This window comes from Eurytemora carolleeae, unplaced genomic scaffold (assembly GCF_000591075.1).
Source record: "Eurytemora carolleeae unplaced genomic scaffold, Eaff_2.0 scaffold754, whole genome shotgun sequence".
Classification (NCBI taxonomy): Eukaryota; Metazoa; Arthropoda; class Copepoda; order Calanoida; family Temoridae; genus Eurytemora; species Eurytemora carolleeae.
The window spans coordinates 40931-58676 of NW_019396640.1; the positions used below are offsets into that span (position 1 = coordinate 40931).

Consider the following 17746-nt stretch of genomic DNA (forward strand, 5'->3'; position numbering starts at 1 on the left):
CTTTGAAAAGAACAAACATTTTTTTAACATACAAAGGAATTGAAGGCTGCCACTGATTTTCTAACCCCCATATCATAGCAACCCAATGGCGTAAGCCATAGATATTTCAAACTATGAATTCTTTAGACCATTATGTTTCCAAGATATAGAGATTAGACAATTTTCATTTTGTATTCGGAGATTTTGCACTCCATTTCGGAAAACAACATTTTTTTTTTAAACTTAATTTTTATTTTTTGAACTGTAATATTATTGGATAATACTAAATAATATGAATAATAATTATAATTGATTTTTACTATATTTTAGTTGCTTCTATCGGAATAGGAAAAAATTGTGACATTTAAACAACATTTCTGCAGAAAGCAGGAATAATTAAGTCAGAAATTCAGATTGTCCAAATACTGCAGTTTACCCAGCAGCTGTGTACTTCATTAATTTTTATTTTATTTTAATATACTTCATGTTGTTGTAAAAAATCGTGTACTTTATATCGTACACATGCAGTACAACTAAGTGTCCCGATTAACCAGAATCTGCATAATGCAATAGAATTCACTTTTTTATTCAAATGTCAAAACTAAGCCACGAGGTTCTAAAAAGTTTCTGAAAACAGGCATCACATACACATTCAAAGCAATATAATTGACATATCCGCTGTCTAATCCCTTTTCATTTTTTTTTTGTCTTGGCTACGCCACGGTGTCAATTTATGCCAAAAAACATCAAATCTTTATCGAACAACTGTTTTCATAATAATCAATCCCCCCCCCGCACAGATATAGTTCCCACGCCTATAACATATATATTTTCCTTAATTTAGTAATATATTAAGTTCGTACTGAAAATAATCCCATTATTTTATACTTATGTTTACATTCTTTTTCTATACCAAAATTTATTAGAACTATATCCTAAATAGTTTTTTTTTGTTACAATTAGGGTGATTGTTTACATTACTACCTAGTGTTCCCAATGCAGCGCCAGTTTTATTTCGGACAGAACGGTATTAGGACAATTTGAATTTCTTATTAACGATGATTTTTTTTCAAGTTCAACTTCAAACATCATAATATCTCTTATTATATTGCTTGAAGTTGAATACATTCCTAATGCATGCGATGCGAGATCAAAAATTCTACAAATAGTTAATTCTGACAAAATTTGATAAGGCCGTAAAACAAAAGCAAGATCATTAATGAGTATTAATTAATCAAAATTTAGACATTCCGCGCGTACAGGGCTTTTTTCTATTCTTTCTATTACTTGACCAGAATTTAAAATTTAACCAATAAAGAATTGAGAAAATGTAGTTAAAAGGCTAATCACTGTATTCATCAAAAGGGTTAAAATTTATTTTTCTTTTTGGGTTTTCCCTATTGTTTTTACTATATCTGGAGATTGGAGGTGGGACAACTAAGTGAGTTTTAATAAGTACTTCTTGATGCTTTGATTCGGTTGCATTAGAGATTTCAAGGATAGTATCGCCAGGTAGAGGGGAAGGTGAGGATAGGGTTTCTAAGCTTGCCAGGTATCTCTCTCTACTTCGTCGAGCCTAGAAATAATTTTTTTTAGTTGTTTAGCTATTTTATTTTCATGTGCTTAGACTTTTCCTGGAGATTGATTATCTCCACTTTGTCACACGACGAGAGTTTGTAAAATACATTAATTCATGCATACATTTAAGATGAATAATAGGCAGAGCACAATGCATCAGCAAGTTTAAAGTGAGATGTGCAGAGTGTTGTCAGAAGGGGTAGAGAAAGTAAAGACCCCAGAAAAAGTCGGCAAAAATGGTATTTTTTTCAAACCAAATTCGCAAGGGTATGCTTGCCAATGAGTTAGACGTTTGGACATAATATGTTCCAAAGAGGCACTGGGAAGATATGTTAATTTGTTTGCTGAAACGTAGATCAAAATTGTAAAAATTTTCATGGACACTAACCTTCTACAAAAATGATATGAATAAAATTGGAGTCTACAGATGAAACATTTCGGCCAAAAAAATTTTCAGGAGAAAACTTATGGCGTCCAATACAGCATCTGATTGACATTAGCTGATCAGAAAAAATAATCGGTATGAATATAGTGAACTTGTAAATTAATATTACAGGGGTAAGCTGTCTAGTAGCACCCCTAAATAAATTCTAAATAAATTTAAGCAAAACTTAATAAACACAACTAATTTGTTTATAACTCGTTTGTTTATAATTTTATTTTGTATTTGAAAATAAAAAACAATTAATTATATTTGATAATAACATTGATTTTGATTCTAGGCTAAACATTCTAGTTACAAAGTTCATAACCGTGAAAACTGCACTTAACAACAAAAGTTGAAATTTTAATTCATAATTCAAATTTTCACTACCATCGATACATTGATTATATATTTATTGAAAATATCTAAAATAATTATGCTAATTGTTTCAAATATGTTATTTATAGTAAAACTTTAATTTTAAATACCAATTCTGGAATTTATTGAATACTTTTAAGTGTCCAGTCGTACTTAATCAACAAAGTGTTTCGAAGCGCAGCTAAATGCTTTTACATCAATTTCATGTTACAGTAAGATTGGGAGAAACTATAAGATGGTTCTTATTTATTAAAGGGACTGATCTATAAAGATAAATTGAGTGTTTTTAGACAGTCTTATCTTGAATGGTGAAAAATTCTCCCGAATTCTATCTAAAAACCAGGAAAAAAGTTTGTGTGGCCCTTGCTTTTGTGGTACTTAAAAGCAAAGAAATTTCTTCCCTGCATTGAAAACTAAGGTCATGCGGTTCTTTAGAAATAGGTGCGCATTTTTTATATTCCTTTCTAAGATTTGCATTTTTTCAGACCTTAATGAAATTCTATAATACGGTAAAATTCAAAATAATAAACTCAACACGCGAACTTAACGGTTTCCAGAGAACTGCAGACTTTCGATCACTAGTAGTTAACCTATTAAACATTATTATTTCCTATTTTATACGTTTTTGTCGGCATATGCGTTTTGAATGAAAAAGTTTAATAAGACAAGTTTAAAGACTGTTGAACCAAGACAAAGTCCAATTTCAAACTATTATCTCTTGTTCAATTTTTTGCGCTGCACCTCTAATTGATATCAATAGATTGGAAATAATCCATGAAATGTAAAAAAAAAATTTAAAATTTAATCATGGTGAGTGCTACAATGCATAAAAGAGCGTTTTTGGTACACTCTGTGTATGTTGTATAGTTCCAATTAACTTAGATAAATGTTTAATTTGATCAATTTCAACTATCTTACCCCTGTTTTGTTGATTCCTGCATATTTTGTCGTTTTTGAATTTGACTTTTTACTAACAGGTCGGCTGGTACTAAAAAACAATTTGCTTTTTAATATTATGGTAAAATCAAATATTACTGGAATATAAGACATAATTATCAAAACTTAGGTATGTCAATCAAATACAATCTAATGCGATATATAATCATAAAATATAGACTTATAATAGTTACATATAACATTGTTATCAGATATTATACACGAATGATACATATATATTATTTTTGAAGAAAGTTAATCTATAGAACCTAAAAATTAATTGTTAAGTACGATTGATTGATGAATGAAATGTGAACTGAAAAAGTATGTATTTTATTACTATTTTATAACTGTTATCTAAAAATCGCCATTTTTAATCGTCCGGAAATTTTCGCAGATTTTTCTATTTAAATTTGCACATTTTCTAAAATGATAATAGTAGTCACTAATTTCACTTTGCCCAGCCATAATCCTACCCTATGGGGGGAGTGGGCCTGATCGGTATAACCGTTTATTGGATAATAACAAACAGACAGACAGCAAAATATAGAAATATTAAGTAATTATATATGTGAGTGCGTACTCATATTTGAAACAAACGTAAGAAATTGTTTTCATTCCTTGCTTCTCTATTATATTCAGTCATTCCACTAGAATCAGAATAGTCTGATGTTTCACTATGAACTCTTCCCTAAAAAANCGCAAGATTACGATATAAAGATTAGTATTTTTACAAATGTCAGACATTTAAATTAGGTTTGCAATAATTTATTGATACATAATCTTTTTTCTTGATTTTCTCCATTATCCCATTATTATCTTTAAATTCCATTTTGCTGTTCTTTACTTAACTTTTTAAACTATTGCAAGATAATTTTTAACCCGCCAACTATTTTAATTTTCCCAATAAATCGACAGTATATACCTTGCGTGTAGTTTTTTCATTCTCTAACGGTGATGACCGGACAACTTGAACCAGCGGTGTTGTCCTCCTAAAAACATTTTAATTTTACAAAAATTATATATTACGAAGATTTGAAAATATTGTACGCTCTGATATTTTTCACATTTTAAGAATTAGAAAAGCTATTAGCTTGTGCAAATTTTAAAAAAAACATTTTGCAACCATAGCTTTTAAACAAAAAATAAAAATGTAAAACGAGTTACGAGCTTGAATCCATAGAGAAACTATAACTGTAGGGGTATATAACATCCAAAATTCTTCAACCTACTTTTACATGCATTATTCTTCTTGAAACAATCATTACAATATTGAAACAAACATTCAAAAATGTGGTTTGTCTTTTTGTTTTTTTGATATTAAAGAAGAAATTAAGAATTATATTTATTCATCATTAGATATATCTATTAATACTAAAACCAAACTAGTTAAAATATGAACAAAATTCTTTACACTTCCAATAATTGTAAAAGCACAAAAAATACTGACCACATCTTTGAAAATTTTGGAAAAGAAGTATTATGTGATTATTAATTTAAAAATTCTACCTATAAAATTACTGCATATTATTTTAAAGATTAAAGACGACATTCAAGACGTCTCTTAACTGTTATGTTTCATGGGACGCCTTCTAAATTGAATCGGATCTTTTTGATGGATCATATGATCCTGCAATATGATCCTTTCAAAGGTTGGTTGATTCTGTAATCTCAATATCCGATGGATCAGCTGATCCTGTATTTGCTTTCCGAACGAATAAGTTGATGGTGTAGATTACTGTGCCATAATTTATGAGAAAGTACTATATTGACTAAAATATTCACCTAATTTCCAAATATATTTCCTCCTCATCTATCATGGGCTTTTGTCGGCCTATATATAAAAAAATAAATTCATAAATTTTATATAAACCTATAAATGTGGTAGAGTTATTTAGCCAAAAAATTCAAATCTTAAAATCTATATTTCTAAACATCTTTTTTCGTAAAATAGTTTGAGAATAACCTGAAGATGCCTTTCTTCTTTCTGGTGTATCTGTCTTAGATCGTCGGCTGTCATCTGTTCCTATTCTTGACTGTCTGCTATTGTTTGTTCCTGTTCTGGACCTGGGCTTCATATGGTCGTCTTCATTCTGAACCAAAGTGATTTAAATAGCTTTTTTAGTCATATGACAATTAAATTGACACAGTGAAAACTGAACTATCACATTACTTCAAACAGTGAAAACTGAACTATCACATTACTTCAAACATCTATATTAAGAAAGGATTGCTAATCAAATACAAATGTGCGCCATATTACTACTTTTACAAGTAACTGTGATTTCTGTTAAGATACAGTCGTCGTCGCAAATATTAATACAATGATGACCAGTTTGGATATCAATTTTGATTTATATCAAGCTTTTAAACAACATAGATAATAACACACATAAACGTGAAAACAACAAGAAGCTGACGAGTTAAAAAAAAACTTTCTTTGATTACTTGTAAGCTTGTAATTCAAAAAAGCTTGTAAATATATTGATATAATCGCCTTCCACTGTAAAATAGCTAGAAAGTAAAAAAAAACTCCCTCTCTCTTTATGAAGTGTTTACAGTTTATATTTATTTACCTTTGCTGAACTATAATAAGATCTGATGGATCCCAGAATAATAATAAACCCGGCAACTGTTAACAATGAGAGAATGGGTTGAAGAAGAGCATTCTCATCTGCAGATTCTTGAACACCTTTCTCATCGCCTAGAATAATCCTTATTCACCCAAAAGGCAATTAGCAAAAAAGACGTGGTGTCTCTTTGGTCTGTACATTTTTTGTAATTTTTATTTACCTTGACCGCAAGTGTACTTAAAATTAAGCATTTCATTTAGGTTATAAATGCATAGCATTCCAGAGGTTTCAAAAAAGTATTTCAATTTTTTTTTATTAGGGGCTATAAAAAGCCTAAAATCTTCATTCTAGAATGTTTAAAAGCTGTAAATGCCTAATACTAAAATTAAAACGTATTTCTTTAATTCATAAAGAAATATGAATTTGTGTTTTTAGAAAATAATAGACTTTAAATCTTAAGTATTATCAAAGACGAGTTAACATACAGGGTGTCCCAAAAACATGGGAATTCAGTGACGAATTCGATATCGTCTTTGTTATGAGTTAGCATTGTAATACCTAATTTCAACAGCCATAATATTATAATGTCTGCTAGAATTTATCTTATGAAAAGGGTAAAAGACTGTAAAGGTGTGTCTATTATATCTGCGCAAGTTGAGCAGTGAAGACGGACAAGTTTACTCTGTTTGTATACTGCAATTTTCTTGTTTTACTAAGTACAACCGTATGCAGTCAAAACATAAACAACCCAAATGTGAACATAGCAGACGAAACTCTTACAGATTACAGCTTTCTGAGTAGGTATCACTATACTAAATCAAAGAATTTTTTGAAAAGACGATATCGAGTTCGTCACTGAATTCCCATGTTTATTGGGACACCCTGTATTAAAAATGAAAAAAGCGTTGCATTGCATAAAAAAAAGATAAATTACATGATCACTACTTGTTTCAATGTTTGCTATTGTTTACTTTTTTCCATTTGGATAATTGATGTTGGTAAGGATGGTTCCAAGAGAGACTGAAGTGGGTTGGGTTCACTCAAAGCTCGACCAGGCCTATAAAAAGGGTTTATTATAAGGTTAAATTTGAAGAATTCTCAAACGTGGTCTTAAAATCCCAAAATACCCAGTCATTTTGTAAATTCCACAAATTCCCTGAAATACAATAAAAAGTCCAAAAAGACAAAAAGGATTTGTGATTTTGGAAAATTACCCAGGCATTCAGGAGATTTATACTTTTTTTGCAGATCACACAAATAACCAGGCATATGGGAAACAAAATTTAATCGTTTAATATCAGATTTCGTAAGCAATTTGGGACCTTTGGAAGATTCCAAAATACCTTGCGGGCATTTGGGAGATTTCCTGAAACCAGAGAATTTGGGATATTCCTTAGATTTCATTTTCCTTGACTTTGACACTAAAAGGATATATCTGTCTCAAATACCTTCCCCCCTCCCTCCCTCCCCACCCACTGAGCACTGAGCCTTTTTAGTGTTTAAGAAAGTTAAAATGTCCCTCTAACAACGGTTACATGATTTTCAAGTTTTGCCTTTACCTTTTGATTTTCAAAGGAAGTTTTAATGTTTTGATTAGAACTACCCCAAAATTAATTTATCACTAAAAGAAAATGTTAGCCATAAACTTAAAAAACTTCAAACTTTGATATGACAGCCTAATGATTTTGTCAAACTTTGATGAAATAACCAAGCAACATTTTTAGTACAGCGAAACCCTTAATAACGAATACATCGAAAGAATTCATCAAATGTCGTATTCTTCACTTTCTGATAATGGAATGTTGCATATATTTAGTTTTTTAGTTAAATGATTATATGGAGCTCTATAAAACTGTTTCCGCATATTCATGGATATTTATTTATTTTCACAAATACTGAAATTTACGTAATATAGTATAAAACTCATTAAAAAATGGCCAAGACGACATTTGATAAATTCTTCCGATGTATTCTTATTAAGGGTTTCACTGTATGAAATATCAAAGTGTTTTAACATCAGGTTCCAAAGATATACGTAATAGAAAATCTTAATTTGTTGCGATTTTCAATTCCTTTTCTAAGTTTGATAATTATTAGTACGTAATTCTGGAAGAATTTTAGTCCGACCACCGTTCTTGAAGACCTAACCTTCTCACAAACCCATCAGAGTGGTAAGTAACTTTAATATTTTCGTTGCACATCTCGCATTATTAAGAACTAGCGGATTCTACCTTAAAATAAAGCGGTCCAAAAATATAAATCTAATAAGCTTAGGATATATTCTACATCGTTTTAACTCAACCAACTCATAGCTACTATTTGAAAAATAATATTCTAATTTAAATTCTTACGTTAAACTAGAAACCGGTGTGGAGAATTCATTGTTATAAAATCCCTGTTGGTCATTCTCAGTGTTCTCTTTATAACCAGTATCATCGTCGTTCTTATTTCTATAGTCTTTCCCAAACATATTTTCATCCTCTAAATCATTCTCAAACATAACCTCCTCGCTCAAACTTGAATTTGCTAAAGTCATGTTAAGACTAGAAGTCGAAAGTATCTCATCTGAATGCTCCACAGGATCTGAGAACAGCTCTAAATAGATTTCAAAATACATCAACGCCGCATGTACAATGTACATCGACTTTTACGTGTTTGAAATTTTCACAAATGTGACTAATATTAGTTTTGAATCAGTTTTGAATCGTTTCCTTTAGAAGATTCCTCTTTTGCATCATCTTGAAATCTATCATAATCTGAAAAATTTAAATCTTATTGTTTTTCTTTGTTTTTGTAATCAAGATACTTAAAATGTATTATTTTTCCGTAGTTGAAAATTTTAAATTAATTATTTTAAAATCATTTTGGAAAGTTTATATTTTGAAGAAAAAAAAATTTCTCATCTTAAAGTTCGCCATAATCTAAAAATCTAAATCTGACCTTTTGTTTGTTTGTTTGTCTATAATACTTTAAAAAGTTTAGAATTGGGATGAATCAAAATTATATTCTATGACTGTACAGAAGATTAAACTTGAACCAGCTTCCATTCTTTGGCACCATTGTATCGGAATCGATAATACTCTAAAATACTGCAGTACACTTTTTTTGTACATTTCGAGCTTCATGACTTATGCTTATTTTTGGTTGACGCTTAACAAATGGAAAACTAAGAATTTAATTTTTTTAATAATGGGTCATTAAAGAACCGGTTTCATTTTACATCAGAATTAAACACGCAATAGAAAATTCAACCGAAGAATACAAATAGAGTGTCAAGTACAATAGATCGCAACGTAGAATTTGTACACTGTTCAGTTCAGATATATTCTTACGTCACAAGTGTCCACTCTGTTTTGTGTCTGACAAAATTATTAATGATTGTGATAATTTTAGATTAAGTGCTTATCTTACAGTGAAAAAAGTGTGTTTTTTTGTGTTCGTTATTTTCTGTTTTTAAACTTTTTTATTTAATCTTGGAAAACATGTCAACTAATGTTGAAAATATTTGACACTTGTGACGTGTCGTGTATAATTGGTCCATTTCTCATTTGCCACCTAATTGTACTTGATAATATAATCTATTTGGAAGAATAACTTTCTTTAAGATAATTTAAGCTTGAATATAGTGTTGACAATACACAGAATTATGTTCTCAATATATTCGAAATGAAGAATGTATCCACCTCTACGGTCTTAGACAGGGTTTTTAAACCGTTGAAAGTATACTTATAAAAATACTAATAGAAGCCATCTGTAATTTTTTACATAAATATTTACGTAAACGAAAATGTAAAAAATTGAATGATCAAAAATTCACCTGGCAGGGAGTTTGATGAAACGTGTACAGTAATATCCAGGGTTGTCGCTGGTTCCGTATTAACCTGTGAAGGCGATATTTAAAAATAACAAAATGTGTTTGTTTGAGTATAGTGTTATGGGTTCCACTATAAGGAAAACTTTCCAAACTTATTCTTTTTCTGATTTAGTCTGCAATGCAATGCAAGCGATGGAAACCCTTGGATGAGGAGAGGAGGGGGGGGGGGGTTTACCTGACACTGGTATACCCCTTCATCCTGCTTCAATACTTCTCGAATTCTTAAACAAAAAAAAGTTATAAGAATAAGTAAACAATTTTGAATACTATAAATATTTAATTGCAAATAAAATCAATCTGATGTTACCCCACTTACCCTCAATTTAAATCTAAATTCAAAAGCAAGGCACGAAAGTTTGCCTTAATTTTTTCTCAACTAATAATTATAAGTGAAAAACAAAATATTTCCTACCTAAAAATCCAAGTTCCGGATCCAGGTATTTTCGACGACTGAAAGAAAAAAAACATTGAAAATTTCTCAGCAATCCTTTAAAAAATTAATCAAGCTATTGCTGAAAACTAAAGATTTATAATTTTCATAAGTGGAATAATTCTTTTTTTAAATTATGATATGTCGCTTAGAATTAAAAAGGTCATTACAAGCTCCGAATTGGTACAAGGATTTACTCGTTTACCAGCCCGTCTTGTGTACCCAGTTTGTGGTTGATCCAGTGTGTTTTATGCAATAAAATTGAAGAATATTTCAGTTATTTTAATTTTGTTTACAATTTATTATAAGTATTTATTCATAAAAGGTCAATACACAGTTGTACAATTGTATTTAACAGTATTCTCTTTGAACATTTTTTGTGTACATTCGTGTTTGCTTTTATTTTGCATTATCGTTGTTTTTTCTTAATTTTTCGATCATATGTATTCTGTACGTGTGCTCAATACTCTGGTTTCAATAAACAATATGTGCTGAATATCCTGGTTTCATTAAACAATTTGTGCGGTATACTCTGGTTTCAGTAAACAATATGTGCTGAATATCCTGGTTTCCTTAAAAAATATGTGCGGTATACTCTGGTTTCAGTAAATAATATGTGCGGTATACTCTGGTTTCAGTAAACAATATGTGCTGAATATTCTGGTTTCTGTAAACAATATGTGCGGTATACTCGGGTTTCAGTAAACAATATGTACTATCCTGGTTTCAGTAAACAATATATGCGGTATGCTCTGGTTTCAGTAAACAATATGTGCTGAATATCCTGGTTTCAGTAAACAATATGTGCAGTATACTATGGTTTCATTAAACAATATGTGCTTAATACTTTGGTTTCATCAAATAATATGTGCTGAATACCTTGGTTTCAGTACCAAAAACGATATGCAATGAATGCCCTGTTAGCAGCATATTGTTATACAGGATGCCTCACTCATGAGTCACATCGCGTGTAGGGTGAAAATCAAATGAATAATGTGAACAACACTTCTCTCAAACAGCAAATTTTCTAATCCCTATATCTTTGCAACCTGATGTGTCAAAGTTTATCGCTTAAAATATCGAGGCTCCACGACATTCTTATAACATAATGGTAGAAACCTTAATTGTTAAATCTTTTATAACAATATTATTGCTCGCAAAGATATATGATTTCAAATATTAGAGTTTAGGGCAAATGTTCATTGTTCCTTTTAAAGTTATTATAAGGGGTCAAATTGTTTAAGAATTAGAAAACTCTGGTTTTCTAATTCCTATCACGTGAATTTAACGGTTCTGTCAATATTTCAGAAAACTGTGAATTTCGATTACAATATGACCCCTTTTACATAGTTTTATAGCCTTTTATCTAAAATATTTTTTTGTTGGCATATACATATGAATAAAAAAGTATAAAATAAACAAATCTCTAAGTCTAAAGACTGTTGAGTTATAGACAAAAACATGTTTGATTTCAAATAAAAGAAACCGAATGCTTCTCTCTCTCGTTAGTTGAGGGTGATATGTAGACATATTTAGATATTTCAATGAATAAGCTCTGTTAGATTGAATAATTTAAACTTGAAATTCCTTCGAAACAAAATTCAGTTACATACTCAGTACTAACACGTCTGATTTTACCCTTTATCGTCGAAACTTAACATTTTTTATATTAAGACAAAATTGTTGAAGAATAAGATTTGTACGCTAAAATAGCTGTAAAGGAATTGAGTTTTTGCCACAAACTCAGATTTTCTAATTCCTATAACTTAGCATACCGTTTTCCTAGACCTTTGATATTTCAAACCATTAATTCTGGTAGATCAAATAGTCTAAGTTTGAAATATCAAAGGTTTACACCATCAGGTTGCAAAGATATAGGGGTTAGAAAATGCAAGTTTGTTGCAAAAACTCAATTCCTTTAACAAACATTTAACAAAAATATTTTGATTGCAATCATTAAAGAATTATCTTTCAAAAAAGAATAACTTTTTGGTAAACTGTTCTCCCTACAACATAGCCCGTAAGCCAATAATTATGTACAATTTACATCCTAGAAAACCAAAAAAGCACACGGATAGGATTTCGTTGTACAGTGGATTTTGAATACAAATAAACAGGAAGTTGAGAACTTTTTTCAAAAGATATTTCATCAAAACAATATGTATATGTCGAAAAGAAATGCTTCATTGCGACGACTTTAACACAAGTTTCAGTACATTTGTAAACACTTGGTTTATAGTCTCGATGCTTCTCTCTCTTTTCTATTTTTTGCCGGAGCTATTCTGTGAAGTACAAACATGGTACAAATCAAAAACTCTAGCAGACAAACACTTTTGCCAGATAACTTTTTTTGAAATGAAAAACGTCGATTATTTCCTTATCCAATTGCACAAATTCTTATTTTTTTGCGAAAACATATAAAAGAATTGAGATTTTGACCCTTAATAAAAAAACTAAAAATACTTATTTAGCGCCACTGGCATATTATTTTTAGTTATATACCCCAAATCAAAAGTTTGATTTAAAGTACGACTATAGGCCAAACAGCTGCCACCTCTTTTGAATAATTTTTCTGGTAAAAATGCCTGACAGAAATTGTTGCACAGTAATTTGAGTGATTCGATTGTCTCAGAAACCGAAGGCTAGAAGTGTTGGTTTGGAGAGCGTTAACTGCTTTAAGAAATTATGCGAAGATAGCTGAAGTAGATGACTGTTCGACAAATCATGAACTTGCCGCGATACAAAGGATTGGAGGAAGGTAACTAAGTATTTAGCAAGGATGGGTTCAGATTACAAAAGTTTTTTTTTGTATATAAAAGGAGTTCCCTGTATTTTTGGTGTTTTACCTTCACATCTATTTGAATTCTTGGATCCGAGCTGAATACTAGACCTCCAACGGTTAAAACTTGCACGTCTGATACTCGTAGCCAGGATACCTGTATAGAAACTAGAATATTCAAATATATAATACATATATGTACACATAACTAGAATATTTAAAAAAATTGACGAATGCACCATGCTGTCCCATGTATTGGAATCACCCTGAACAAACTAAGGTTTATGCAATTTATAAACTCTGTCAACATTTTATTTAAAACCATAAAACAATTAGCAATACACATCTTTTTAAATACTTTAGCTAGTGCAACAAAAAAATAGAAAATGTTAAAATCTACATTTAATTGTTTTAAATGAGTTCGAATTCTAGTTTTGTTGTAACTTATAAGATGAATGTCGGAAGAGGAGAAATATCTAAGCAATATTGATTGTACAGGTAAACGTAGTCAGTGATTTGTACATAAATTCATTTAAACTTCTTTAAAGTAGTTTAGATTATAAAAATTATAAATAAACTAACCGTTTTTAGAAAAAATCGTCACTCTTCCACTTTATCATCGTATTATGTAATAATATCATCCTCTTATTCCTTAGCTTTTCATCTTATATTTCTTATAGTTTCCCTCAAGTATTTTATATCCCCTGTATGGTGTTCCCATCTGTTACTCTAATATCCCAGGTTCTTCTTGTTTGTGAATGTTAATTAATACAATCCTTCTAATCCTTCAAGTACAATACATGATCATTGCTTATCAAGTCTATCTTCAAATATATATATATATATATATTCATCAATTTATCTATAATTATCAATCCAAAATTCCTAGCAATATGTTATAAGCACAGCTAAATTTACTAAAATATTCATTGAATTTTTTATTCTAGCATAAACATTCTTCAGAAGTAGATATTTCAAAAATGCATAGATAGAAAAATACATAGATTGAAAGAAAGAGTGTGTAAAGACGACATTATATTACCGTGTGATGAATTGCAAGATTGATGACTCGGCATTTTAGATGAAGAGTTTCTCCAGCAGTTATTTTCACAACTTGGTTCTTTAGAAGTATGAAAAATTAATATGGTATACCATATCTGACCGGGTGGGGAGGGGGTTGACCCCCCTGTTTTTTTTGCGATAACTTAACAGAAACAACAAACACGTGCCCCTTACTTCAGGCTAAAAGCTGGGATTTTATACCTACTGCCTGAGCCCTTAGGCATACTGCCTAAATGTCTTATTTTACTGAAACCTGACTAAATTTTTATTTAGACCTACTTCCAATCATTGGATTTCTGCATTATATAGCTCTTTGGAGAGCCTACAACAAAAGAAAGCAAATTGCACAATTTTTGCAAAGACGCTTTTTCAGGAAATTTGCACATTTTCAGTTTTTCTTAAATACACATTTAGGTTTTACAAATTTTGCAAATGTTTTTGTAATTTGAATTCGTTGAGTCTTAGGCTTTTCAAAAATTTATAATTTGTACATTTTGTTGGCACATTTTTTGCTTAATAACTAGATTTCGCAAAAAATATTTGGATTTTTGCAATTTGCCATTTTTTTGCAGATCATTGAAGTAGACCCCAAGGACTTTCAAAAACGAATCAAATGTTATAGATTGGTATTGCAAAAAGAAAATAGAGGGGAATGGGTCAATTCCCCCCCCCCGCAGCCAGTTAGTAAACCAGACGTCAAGCTAAATAGGGTTGTTATGACCATAAAAATGGCATTATTATTTTTTCAACGTTTTTGTATAATGAATTTTCTCAAAAACTCTGTCCTTAAATATTTTATCAGATAAAAGAAACCACTGATCAACTTTATAATCTCTACCTCTTTTTTAGAAACAGACTAACGTTGACATTTTTTTAACCAAATGCGTGGTTTGGAATTATCATTCTTTCCCTGATCTACAGTTAAAAACTCAGGAATCAGTGTTGATTTAAGAGAACCTAGAATGAATAGCATTATTATGAATGATATTATGTAGTGACTATTGAATTTTGTGACACAGATTAAATACAATGTGCGTTCTGAACAAAGAGGAGTTGAACTAATAAAATATTATTAACAGCTAATTAAAACTTTGTTTATTCTAGTTTGCTGAATGGACGAGCAAACAAATGCTTTTTAAATTCTCCACTGAAAGTTTTATTGCTCTTATGTGAAAAACTACATTTATTTTTTGCATGCACAGTTTACACTTGTCCTCCTGAGTGCAGTGCAAAAATGTATTTCTTCTTTATTTGCAAAAACATCTTACCTTCAATAATAGGCTTGTAGACCTCTAGGGCACTTTACCAAGATAACATGGATATTTCAAATTTTATGTTAATCAACATTTTTTAACAGATTTTTGTGTTCTCTTTTTAGTTAACTTTTAGATCTATGCTCTATCTATCGATATTAGATACTTTCCCAAAAGATTTTTACCAATAAAAAAAGGTTTAAATAAAAGGATTTTTCCATGAAATAAAAAACATTTTAAATCATTTCTAGTGAATTTTTCATCCTTAGAAGCCAAGAAGTTTCAAAATGATATTACCATCAATGATACTTAAAAAAATATATATAATACACTGAAAACAGAGGTAAAAAATGTATCCATTTAAAGAAAACTTCATTTTTTCCCAAACAACAACAAATTCAATGCCATAACAGTATTATTACAACAACAAATTCAACGTAAAATACCTAGTTGCAGTGAAAAAAAAACAATTTATATGTTCTATGCAGTTGGGAGTAGGTCCCTTAAAAACTACTTTTTGTCCATATTATTACGCTTATTGACCAGTTTTCTAGTATTTTTAGGATGATCCACTTTAAATCTTCGTCTATCTGTCCAGACCCTCAGATCGTTAATGAATCTATATATTAAAACGTTGTGTGTAATAATGTGGAACACAAAAAGTCACATAAAAATATTACAATATACAAAACATTTTACCATGTCTATGCTATCTTAATCTATAACTATCTATATTGTCTTTTTTATCTTGAAAACACAGCATGTCATATTTATTTACTATCTTTTTTATCTTATCTTAAAATACTTTTTTGTTATCAACCCATCTATTTTTCTTGTATATTCATTATAGATCTCAAATATATTATTAGATACAAATTCAAAACACAGTATATCAGAAATAAAATTTCCATGTTTGTGTTTTCCTCTTTGATGGTGATAGTAGGAAGAAAAGTTTCAACACCAAGATTTCAAATCTAGAAAAAAAATATAGTTTAGGGTTAATCAAACAAATAGCTGTGTATTTTATAATTTAAAAAGAGTTTTGCTAAAGTAATTTAAGGGAAGAAAGTTTACAGAAAATTGTTTTTACAGAATTTCTTGTAATTTGAATATGTGCCCAATCTTATTTCTTGATAAGACGTAATGAAAAAATAACTTTTTGTAATTTTGAATTAGATTAGCTTTTAAAGATTAATAAAATCCTGTCTCTTATAAATCATCTAAAAATTGTGTTCGGAAAGCAAAATTGTGGAAATGAATTAAAATCAATTTTAATTGTGATTACTTTAGATTTCATTAATTATACAAGAATAACTTGGCTTCAATATTTTAGAAAAAAATTTAAAACCCAAACGAAGCCAAGCCAAAAATCAGAAAGTACATTTTTCATTTGATTGTATCTTTTTAGTAGAAGTATGGCAGAAAGGAATTTTTTGTTATTTCCGATTTTAATCTTTAACTTGAGTTTCAAGAGTTTCAAAAACTGTCCAATTTAAGGGCTTGTTACAGCAAAATATAAAGATTTAATGAATTTAACTTTTTATCTTTTTAAAAGTTTGTAAAAATAAAAAGAAAATGATTTTCATAAGACTACTTTCCAGCATAAAAGTATTTAAGTGTTCTAAATATCTCGTACATTAGTCCTAGTGTTTTATATTTTAGTATTCTAGTTGTATTTAAGATTTTATTGTAAAATCCTTTTTTTAATTGCGTAAACCCCCTATTGTTCTTGTAGTCTAAGTAATAAACAGTGCACTTAAAAATCAAATATTGATAACTTTGTAGATTCTAAATATTTTAAATATTTTTAAAATGTGCATTGATCAAATCAAAAATGAGAGTTTTCGAATTTGAATTGTTTATTAAAAGTTAAATAACAATTTAAAACCCTAATCTGAAGATTAACCAATTTACGAATCAAATACAATTTAAATCGGAACCTTACCTTCCCCTCATCTTATTAGATTGCGATGTTAGATAATCTCAAACTCACTGATTTATTTTTTACTAAATAGTTACAAAATTTTGATAAACACTTTTTTTATTTAGTTGAACTAGAATATCACTTTTACACGTGCAATATTGTTTTTCGATTTACTCTTTCGCAACATGTTGAATTTTAAGAAAAAATCTGGGTTTATATGCAGTATGCACTGTTAGATAATATGATGCTGAGGGAACAGTGAGGGAATTACTGAAGTATAATCCCCGTCTAGCTCTCTCTCTCCCTCTCTCTCTTGAATTCAGTTTGACCTGAGAATATTCCCCCCCCCCCTGCACCTCCTGTCCTGCATTCTTTTTATCTTTCATTTATTCAGATATCTTTTTCTGAATATCTTTTAAACTATGTTTTCTTTTTGTCCTTTATCATTAAGCTTTTTGGGGTAAAAATACCAACTGCCAGCTCATCTTCATCTTAAATAACATAAACCAGACATCGGAACTATTGTGTTGAGTATTGTTAGGATTGAACGCTTGAT

General features: G+C 29.8%; 1 protein-coding gene across 1 annotated transcript; it reads right to left on the reverse strand.

Annotated features, from left to right (window-relative positions):
• Positions 1-282: 282 nt before the first annotated feature.
• LOC111706745 (uncharacterized) lies at positions 283-17448 on the reverse strand. Its single transcript, XM_023479670.1, has 19 exons — positions 17212-17448; positions 16190-16240; positions 15282-15313; positions 14924-14970; positions 13994-14071; positions 13019-13108; positions 10155-10192; positions 9918-9963; positions 9686-9749; positions 8580-8624; positions 8220-8463; positions 6840-6925; positions 5872-5999; positions 5262-5388; positions 5081-5129; positions 4221-4287; positions 3916-3986; positions 3278-3347; positions 283-1555 (listed from the first exon to the last, which is right to left on the reverse strand). Exons 1-19 carry the CDS (start codon positions 17220-17222, stop codon positions 1322-1324), a joined length of 1578 nt encoding a protein of 525 aa, XP_023335438.1. The 5' UTR covers positions 17223-17448; the 3' UTR covers positions 283-1321.
• Positions 17449-17746: the final 298 nt, after the last annotated feature.

What these genes read in the sequence shown, in the direction of transcription:
- LOC111706745 (XM_023479670.1), bottom strand. An exon ending in AAGGGGTATACCAGTGTCAG is followed by an intron (nt 9,750 to 9,917) that starts GTAAACCCCCCC and finishes TCGCCTTCACAG; the next exon opens with GTTAATACGGAACCAGCGAC. An exon ending in CAGGAATCAACAAAACAGGG is followed by an intron (nt 1,556 to 3,277) that starts GTAAGATAGTTG and finishes AATTATTTCTAG; the next exon opens with GCTCGACGAAGTAGAGAGAG.